This window comes from Mus pahari, chromosome 4, assembly GCF_900095145.1.
Source record: "Mus pahari chromosome 4, PAHARI_EIJ_v1.1, whole genome shotgun sequence".
NCBI classification, from domain to species: domain Eukaryota; kingdom Metazoa; phylum Chordata; class Mammalia; order Rodentia; family Muridae; genus Mus; species Mus pahari.
Window position 1 is genome coordinate 72739509 of NC_034593.1, and position 10515 is coordinate 72750023.

At 39.8% G+C, this 10515-nt stretch overlaps 1 protein-coding gene across 1 annotated transcript in view; it reads right to left on the reverse strand.

Moving 5' to 3' along the window:
* Positions 1-5690, reverse strand: part of Tdo2 (tryptophan 2,3-dioxygenase) — a 17985-nt gene extending 12295 nt beyond the window's left edge. Inside the window, exons 1-4 of the mRNA XM_021196712.1 lie at positions 5141-5690; positions 4807-4912; positions 3812-3902; positions 567-637 (exon numbers count right to left, since the gene is read on the reverse strand). Coding sequence (XP_021052371.1) covers positions 567-637; positions 3812-3902; positions 4807-4912; positions 5141-5175 — 303 coding nt within the window. The 5' untranslated portion in view covers positions 5176-5690. The remainder of the gene's footprint in view (positions 1-566; positions 638-3811; positions 3903-4806; positions 4913-5140) is intronic.
* Between the last annotated feature and the right edge of the window lie 4825 nt (positions 5691-10515).

Here is a 10515-nt window from a genome sequence, read left to right on the forward strand (position 1 = left end):
AGAGAGAGAGAGAGAGAGAGAGAGAGAGAGAGAGAGAGAGAGAGAGAGAGAGAATATGTCTTATGTCTCATGGAGCAGAGACGCAGAGACGGGACTTATGGTAGTATTTTGAGCTCAGCGAAGGAAGGAGATGGGAGCAGGTATCTCAGTTGCAGCTGCACTTCTCATCCCTGGGTGCCGTTCTGTCTTCTCTCCTCTTTTGTCTTCCTGCCCCTTTCCCCTCTTTCCTTACTCTTTCATTTCCCTCATCTAGTCTATCTTGCCTTCCCTCCACCTATCTTGCGATAGGCAATACTAAATAGAGATCGAGTTCTCTTACCTGTTATAGGATCATCACTATTTGGGCTTGCCATCTACCCCTGTATAGCAACTTAAAAGAGACCACCAGTGAGTCTTTTAAAGGGATTTGTAGATGTGAAATATGTTGAAACTTCTCAGAAAGGAATCTCCAAAACTCTTGAGTTGTTTTGGTATTTAGTTAAATAGAAATTAAAATGCTGACCATACTTTCTAAATGCTTTCAGAAGTTATACAAAATCAATCAGTTTAATGACATTGAAACTTACATGGCCATTTTGGAAGATTTCACGAACAGAATCTAGTTCCCAGAGGATTTGTTTAAACCAAAGTTCATAAGCTGTAAAATTTAAAAAGCCAGTTAGAAAGTACCCCTTTGACTACAATTAAAGAAGAGATACATATAACAAATAAAAAATTAACTTTAAAAATAATAAATGTGAGCATGGACTCATTTATGTTAGAAATTAGCATTGTAATCATCTATAAATTTTTAATTTCTAATATACTGCATATTTAACTTTAACTGGTATATATATTATTCTTACAGTGGTCCCTCCTTAGGAACGTATTTCCTTTGGGTCTTTTAGGATAGCTCATTCTCACTTCTTGTACAGATACATGCTCCTTAGTTTACCCCTCCACAGACATGAACAATTTCCCACCTAGATGAAAACTGTAAGGTCTTATATTTTAAAGTAGTGTTTTTGTAGTGGCTATTCCTGGTTGTCAACTTGACTATATTTGGAATGAACTACAAACCAGAATTGGAAGGCTCACCAGTGACCCTAATCTGGAGGCTGGGAGATAGAAGTTTCTGATCTGGATCTTGGTATGGAGATCTTGAGGCATAGTGGCTATGGATTCCAGAAGATTAAGACAGGGAGATCTCTGAGTTCAAGGTCATCTGGGAATAAAGGTGTGGTGGCACACACCTTTAATCTGGGCTACACCTTCTTCTGGAGACCATATAAGGACATTGGAAGAAAGGACTCTTGTTCTCACTCTTTTGCCTTCTTGTCGTGTGGGACTAAGCAACTGCTAGATCCTTGGACTTCCATTCACTGCTACTACTGAACCATTGTTGGGAATTGGACTGCAGACTGTAAGTCATCAATAAATTCCTTTACTGTATAGAGCATATCTGTAAGTTCTGTGACTCTAGAGAACCCGAGAACCTTGACTAATACAGTTTTGTTGCTGTTGTTGTTTGCTTGCTAGGGATTTGTTGAGCTTTCCATTCATATATATATATATATATATATATATATATATATATATATGTGTGTGTGTGTGTGTGTGTATATATATGTATGTATGTATGTATATGTATATGTATATGTATATGTATATGTATATGTATATGTATATGTATATGTATATGTATATAGTGTGAGTACACTGTACCTGTTTTCTGTTTTCAGATACTATAACAGTTGGTTGTGAGCTAGCACATGGTTGCTGGGAATTAAACTCAGGACCTCTAGAAGAGCAGTCAGTGCTCTTAACTGCTGAGCTATCTCTCCAGCTGTATTTGAACAATTCTAGGGGCCTGTGGTCTTAAAACAGAAGAGATAGCAGACAGCTCCCTGAAGCCTCATGCTAATCACATTGGGGGTTCAAAGGCCCCTGTCTTCTGAGTGCATCAGCCAATCTGAGAATTCCTGCTTTAGCTCAAGACCCTCTTGAGCCTGAATTTTGTGGGAGCATTTCCTCTGAAGAACATTAGTGGGGCTTGTTCCTGAGAGATTGCTTTTCCCTCCCACAGGGCCGTGAAACACTACAACTGGTACTGAAAATTCCTACAACCCAGCAAAAGAGAAAGTTCACAGTGAGGGCCAAAATATCAGCTTAATGAAAATATCATTTGAGATGAAGAACTATATTTGCTTCAGTGTCAGTTAACTCCTCTATACAGTGACCAAAGGGTTATCTTTCCATAAGTAGGAGCTTGTTTCATACTCTTAAGATTTGTAGTAAGAACATGACAGACATGGGAAGACAGTTTGATTCAATGTGATTCCAGACTGCTCATGGAAAGTGAAATTATTCGTTCCCACTATTTTGTCCTTCAACTAAGTGTATAAACCCCACAAAAGAAGAATTTTCATCTTAGTCATCTATGTTTTCCTTCAGTAACCACCCCAATGCTTGGCACTGACTTTTATGTAATGAGTTAGCAAATAACGTCATCAGTGCAATAAGTGGATGAGCATAAGGGCTAACAATCTGATATCCCTGGTGTATTCCACGTGGTAATATTCAATGGATAAAGCCTGTATCTGTGATAATCAGGATAGTAAGCTCAACTATAATTTTTCAGTTATGGTTAAGATTTGGAGGAGATCTAATTTTTATATTTAGGTAATGAACAAATAAAATGCTTGCTAATTATTTTGCATGTCTCTTTCCAGGGCTAACTTCATGTGGGTAGCTCTATGAGTTAGCATACTGTAACCAAAGTGCAGAAGACTACTAAATCATGATGGCCACAGTCTGTTAGAAGCTTACTGTGTGTTAAACTCTCAGTGTTTACTGAGAATTATTTCATCTCATTGGCATGGAAACAAGTAGGAATAAAGAATAACTCCTCATTTAGTGTAGGAGGTCTTAAATCTAAGTAATCTGACTAAGATTGTATAAGATCGCCACAGTAGAGATGAGATTCAAGTTTTTCTTTGAGCTCCATTTATGCTGATCAGCCAGGATTCCTCTCTTACTGATTTTGCTTTAGTACAACCCAACGAAAATGAAAGAAAACCAAACAAATGAAAGACAGACATAATACAATGCGCTTACTCTTTCCAATCATTCTTTTCTTCACTAAAAGGGTTTCTGATGTTAGTAACTGAGAAAGTAAGAACTCATTTGGACAAAGGACAAGAACTCATCAAAAGGAAAAAGAATCTGAGTGTGTAGAATAGAGGAGAACTCCTGGACAAATACACAGAGTCACATGGAACTTGACAACCATACAGCAGCACTCTTAATGTGTGTGAAACTATTCATGACATCGTGGGGAACAAGGCGCTTCTGAAAACACAGATTGCTTGCCTGAGTACCATTATCCAAACATAAGGAATCTGGAAAAATATTATCAAATATAAAAACTATATATCTTTGCTTAATATTCCATTTTTATAAAATTATATGAATTTGTAAAAAAAATTTAAAAACATAGTTCTGTAATGCAGGGTTTTCAGTGCTCCATGAAAAAAAAAGTGGCATCTTAGCTTGCAAATCCTTTGTGAAATTTTGAGAGCTGACAGGTTTTGCTTGAATTAAGGACAAAGCTAGGAGACTAGTACAAACTTTTGTGCACTGAAAGGAACACAAAGTTGAGGACAAAAGTCCAGAGAGACCTCCGGGAAATTTTATGTGACACAAAATATTCTCATGAGTATCTGTGGACAATTTCTCAGTCTTTTACGACCTTACAGATAAAGCCACAGTTGCACTATTAGTGACAGATTATTTCGATACTCACTCCTTGTTTCTTACCCTCACAGCTTACCTTGATGAGTTATGATAAATAGGTGCTCGTCATGGATTTTATTCCCTTTTACTTCACTCTGAAGTTCTTGCGCATTCAAAATCTTTTCCAACTTTAAATAAGAAAACGAGAAGATTGATCTTATGATTTCAACTCTTGGGTTGTGGAACCAGACATTAACAAGAAGCAGACTACAATTCTGGGAAAAGGACCCCCAAGTCCAATTCTCTCAAACTGTGATCTGTCTTTTTTAAAAAAAAAAAAATAGTAATTGAGTTTCATTAAAAAAAAAAAAAAGTAGGTTAAATTTGCGATTTTAAGAATAATCGTAGTTGCCATTGATCTCCAAAATATTCAGTGAGACGGCACTGTCCTCTCAAATGCCAATGTCCTCAGGCGAGTGTGGTGGCAAGCCAACCATTTGCTTCAAATCTGCAACACTTTTCTTTCCTCCTCCTCAAAGGCATCTGGCAGGTTTTACATTCATTATCACTTCATCCCTTCATCCTTACAAAACTACCAAAAATGTATGAGAACTTTAACCATTTTCCACCTTAAATTTTTAATCTGAAAACTAACCATAATCACCTCCAAATTCCTGATGGAAAGCTGTCTTTTATTTACTAATAGTTTTGAGAAAGTTTTGTGTTCCTTTAACATTTCTACTTTGTAATGTGGAATTTGCAGATTTCCTATGGTGACTTGGGGTTCTGACCCTATCTTTTTACAAGTGCTGAGCAGAGTCTGTCTGCTATCTACATTGGGCTTTATATTTCACAATCTCCTGTCCAGGTACAGAACTTTCTGCTCTTGCTGAACCTCTTCTAGGAAGGTACATTTCACCGCTCAACTTTCTATAGCAAATTGGAAAAGGCACAGATATCTACGAATAGAAAGATCCTAAGATTCAGAAAACTACTGATGATTGAAAAAAATGCAGTCAAGTGAAAGACCACAGAGACACTTCTGTGGCTGATGACAGGAGCTAAGGCCAGTGAGAACTTGCTTCCACCTACCTGCAAGTAATTCCCATAGATAAGTCCTCCTTTGCTGGCTCTGTTCACACCAGTTTGAGCTCTGTCTTCTTCATTGTCTTCCATAGATAATTTTTTCAAAGTGTATCTGCAGTTTGAGTGAATGGCACAAAAAAATAAAAACAAACAAACAAAAAACAAAAACAGAGTGACCATAAAATAAGAAAGTACGATTCTGTTACTAATTCTGTCTGGTTTATTAATAAGTGAAGAAAATAAGAAGAAGCAAAGAATTAACTTTTAAGTCCAGGAATTTGACTGTTTATCGGCTAAGGCTGGAAAGTTCCCTTCCATTTAAAGAGAGATAAACACTCACCCTACACTGTTTCCTGCAAACGGGCACCCACTCATAGTACTGCAGTGTCTCAGGACCACACAGGTTTGCTAGGTCAGGAACAGTATCAACCTTCTCAGATACTTCAGGGCTTGCCTTTTATGTATCCTGATTACTAGACACAGCCAATCAGCACCCAGCTTACACTCTTAGCCAGAATCTCATTCGTACTGGTTCAGAACTGAACCTCTGTAACTTGAGGGTGGATTTTTGTTGGGGCACAGCTTGTTTGCTAGCAGGGCGTGCCAAATCAAACCCTCTAACTTGCCAAGTTGAGCTTTTATATCCAACATAGAAGACCTCAAATAAATCAATAGAGGCCAAGTCCATAGACATTTACACTTAACTACTTAATTCCAATAAAGCTTTTTCTATTAGCATAAGAATCCTTAAAGAGAATGGCATTATAGGGAAAAGTTTAACCTCTCCCAGGAGTGTAGTCTCCCAACTTCTGAGAAACAAGTATTGAAATATCAGCCCTATTCAGTAGGGGGAAGAGAGTAATCTCTGGAAAGTAGAGGGAGAGAGGGATCTAGAAGGGAGAGAGGAGGTGGGGAAGGGAGGGCAGTTCAGATATGGGAGGAGATGGGGAGGAGTACAGAGGGTCAGGAGTTTGAAAGTAGGTGTGTTGCAGTGGGGGAGGGGGGACTGGGAGTAGCTACGAGGAAGTCCCAGATGCCAGGGACCCAAAAGGGAGAACATTAACCGAACTACCCAACAAAGGGGAGATAGAACCTATAGAGACCATATCCAATGGGTAGGCATGGCTCCCAGTTAAGGGATGGAGTCACCCACCCACCTCAAAAATATTAATACAGAATTCCTCCTCTCAAAAAGAAATGCAGGGAGAAAAAGTGGAGCAGAAACTTAAAGAAAGGTCATCCAGAGACTGCCCCCCTAGGGATCCATCTCATCTGCTGACACCAAACCCAGACTTGCTTACTGACAGGAGCCCAGTATAGCTGTGCCCTGAGAGGCTCTGCCAGAGCCAGACCATTACAGATGCTGATGTACAGAGCCAAACATTGGACTGAGTGTAGGGATCCCAATGGAGAAGTTAGGGCAAGGACTGTAGGAGCTGAAGGAGTTTGCAAACTTGTAAGAAGACCACCAATATCAACCAACCAGACCCCCCAAAGCTCCCAGGGACTAAATCACCAACCAAAGAGTACACGTGGGAGTATCATGGCTCCAGCTGGATATATAGCAGAGGATGGCCTTATCTGGCATCACTGGGAGGGGAGCCGCTTGGTCTTGTGGAGGCTTGATGACCCAGGATATGGGAACACTAGGGCACTGATGTAGGAGTGGGTGGGTGGGTGGAAGAGCACCCTCGTAGAGATGGGGGAAGGGAGGAGGGGATAGGTGACTTGTGTGTGTGTGTGTGTGTGTGTGTGTGTGTGTGTGTGTGTGTGTGCAACTGGGAAGGGGGATAACATTTGTAATGTAAAAAGAACTGAAAGGTCCTTGGCAAATGAGATTCTCTAGAACGAGCTGTTGCTGCTGAGAGCCACATCCAGTCCATATTAGCTCATCTGGCTTATCTCTTTTCTCATAATCAACAGTATCACACTGTACCAACCTTAAGAATTATACTCAGCTGAGGCATGCCAGTGACAAGGAGTGACCCATCCATGCCAGTGCCTGGTACAAAGATGAGCAATTACCACTTGTCTAGAGTTCTGAAAGACAGCAGCAGTACATCAGCCTTCCTATAAATGTCACTGTTCTCATAAATAATGGCATTGAGTTCTCGTGAGCCAAGACACAAGTTCCATCACCCTGCCCATAGACAATTTGCACTGCTAGGAGGAACTTGACACAGACAGGGTTGCCCACTGATCCCACTCCAAAAGAGATAATCCAGCTTCAAGTTTCTCAGAGTAATCAGGAGCTAGAATCTGCTTCTAGGCTTTGCTCTAACTGTAATTGGGTAATGTTAAAAAAAAAAAAAAAAAAAAAAAAAAAAAAAAAGATTTAAATTTTATAGTAACTTCCTCAAGAAACAAAGCCTTTTATTTTTGTAATTTGGTAGAATCCAATGCACATTTAATTCTTTACTTTATTACTGTTTAATAAATTTAAATATTTAATTGATAAATAGTATAGGATAATGAAATGCTATGCTCCTGGAGAACTTGGAAATCAATCACCAAGCCCCTTTGGCGTACCAGCCTTACAAGCTGTGTTCTGGCAACGGCCTGGCCATGACTTAGTTAAGAGACGGAGCATTACCTAGGGAAGGGCAAGGTTCATTGCTCCCTTTCCCGATGTCCTCGCCCAGAGGGTCTGGGTCAGAGAACACTTGATTGACTCCATCTTATGTTTGCAGCTAGGTAGATACTTACAGAGAGAGAGCAAAATGGCTTATTTCACTTTCTTTAAGGCTTCTGTGCTGCCAAGTGGTCTTCACCTATGGGTCATCATGCTAATACAAAGGGAATGAAGGGGGCTTTTGCTCTATAAATTAGAGAAGAAGGTATTCTAAGAACAAAATAATTTCCCTCCTTGTAGCATTGCACTCTGCATGAATCTCCTAAGGTGTGTCTATTTAGTGGTTTATTTTCCCAGTTCTTGACAAGTCATCCAAATCTTTAAAGCTGATGTGTCAGAGAATGGGTAAACTTATGGAAAGTAAAACATTCATCCCATCTGGAGCAACAGAATCTCAAGAAAGTGAAGCAGGGATAAGTTGTTGTTTGTTGGGGTCTCCCACCTCCTTGTTGCTGCCAAGCCTGCTGTTACACTAATCACTCTCCTTCAGAGCACCAGCCCCCTGCGGGCGCTGAGGCCCACCAGAGAGTTGCTCCCAAGAAGACCTCCCTGGATCTCCCAGAGTGCAGCAACCTTGGACCGCCTATGATCCCTTGGACCCGCCTATGATCAGACCGCCACCAGCTACTTCAAAGACTTAGGAGGGCGGGCTGGGGATCTTTCCATGTTATTTAAACAGAGTTCGGTTATTAAACTTCGGAGCCTTGAACAGAATTTGTCTAGGCTTCCATTTTCCTCTTGCACATTCCATTTCAGCCAGCCCGCCTCTCAGGATGAACCCAGACCGGATTAAAGTGAGTTTTGGCAGAAACTCACAGTTGTTGTTGTTGCTGTTGTTGAAAATAGATATTTTTTTCCTCACTTACCTTCACAATGGTGTCCCCTAGTTCCTCTCCACCTCCCCTCCCAAGTGGATCTACTCCCTTCTGGCTCATATTGGAAAACAAGCAAACAAACAAACAAACAGAAAAAGTTTTCTAAGGGATAATAATAAAATACAATATAATAAAAGACAACGTAATAAAACAAAAACTAACACTTTGGAATTATATGAGACAAACAGACGGAAAAGAGCTCAAGAAAAGAGGCATGAAAACAGAAGCCCACTTCTTCCCACACTCAGGAATCTCACAAAAACATCCAACTGGAATCCTTGATATATACACACACACAGTGACCTGGTCCAGACCTGTGCTGGCCCAGAGCTTGCTGCTTCTCCGTCAGCTTGTAGGAGCTTTTATCTGAAATAAAGAATCTTTAAGGCAAATTGTTTATCTCTAGATTTTCTTCTGAGATTTCTAGCAAACAGTCACGATTCTGTGAGAGTAGAACCAAGAAAAGGAATTCTGTTGGGCTACATTGAGACACTAAGTATTACTAAATGCTACTTTTCCAGATGTGATGGTATTCCTTTAACAAACAGCCCATCTGCTCTAATGTACATGCATCCTTGTCTTCCATTGACTGCTTCCACCTTCCAAGCCAATTGTTCACTTTTTAAAAATGTAACATCTCCATACTGCAGGAGGCATGAACGTACTCATCGCGTAGGGGTGTTGCCATGAGTTAGTACTCGAGTGTTCTTGAACCTAATTCTGAAAGCACTTGAAATTTCCATAGAAATATTCCATGGGAACTGCCCAGAGGCTGCCTAGATCTTTGTTATGGTCTTATAATTGATTGATTCTTTGATTGGTTGATTTACTTTATCAGTCTGACTCACTGACTATCTGAGGAAGGGTCTTATTATGTAATCTAAATTGTCTCAGAATGGAGAAACTAATGCACCAGCCTCCAGAGCACTGGGATTACAGAAATGTCTGCCATCCATACCTAACTGCTTATTCCTTTTGTTTTATGTATAAGTTTTGCATGCATGTATGTATGTGTGCCACACGTATTCCCAGTGCCCAACAGGGGAAGAAGAAGGCACCAGAATCCATGGAACAGACTTTTTTGAACAGCTATGTTAGTGCTGGGAACTTAACCCAGGCCTTTTTGAAGAACAGTAAGCCATCTCTCCAGTGTCCTCCTCCCCCACCAAGTACTTACTCTGATTTCCTCTTTGCTTAGTGACAGCACCTCTGTACCCTTTCACTATGTTTACCTAAAAACACCAGCCAAATAGCTCCCCGGTCTACGGAGGCTGGGCTTTGGAGGAAGGCAAACTCCTGTATACTTAGACCACAAGTTCTAATACATTTAGAGATGAAATAATTGCTTTCTATTAAGTTTCAATCATTTTCCAGGCAAAGAAGTGTCTGTCATTCAAGGCAGTTGGCAGGTTGAATCCCTGCATTGACGGAGCATTCTGTCGGTGGTCTTTGGTTTCTTTTCAATGATGGGAGTCTAGAAAGAGTAAGTGTGCTTTAACTAGGTTGTAAGTTAATCAGACAAGTTGGGGCGTCCCAGCATCTCTTTTGTTAAGCCAAAGAATAGGCTTGCTTAATGGTGATTGTGTCAGCCTGGAGAAAAAGCAAGAAAGAAACTATCAAGGAATAACTGTAGGACTTTTTCTTTATTATTTTTCAAAGGAGAAGGCAAAGCATGCTGGGAAGGTGAGTTCAGCTGTAAGTTCTCTACCAGTTCTGCAAATAAGAAAACAAAGGCCTACCAGCATGCCAGCTACCAAGCAACCCGGACCCTGGGACCCTTTTTCAGAGAACATGGTGTTTGTGCAGAAATACTTAGAAATCCACTATTATTGTATTTCTCTGTTTATTAAAATGTGTTTTTACAAGCACAATTACATTGAGATATGAAATACAAGTTCAGTTATTTTGACACAAACCTATTATGAAACTTGCTTTTTTTTTGTTTCTGATGTAATTTGTGGCAAAATTCTCATTAACATTTGACAATAAGTTTTCCTAAGATTAAGATGATACATTAGCCATTTTTTTCAACAATGGCCTGAAGATTTTTGTTCATGGTAGATTATTGCCTAGACTATATCAGATTCTGGGCTCTGTCGCCATACTTAATGAATGAAGAAAATAATTACCCAAGCAATAAAACTGGTCAAAATTTATTCCTTGGTATACAGTTCAGTGGAGTTTTAAAAATAATGTATTATATGTAAC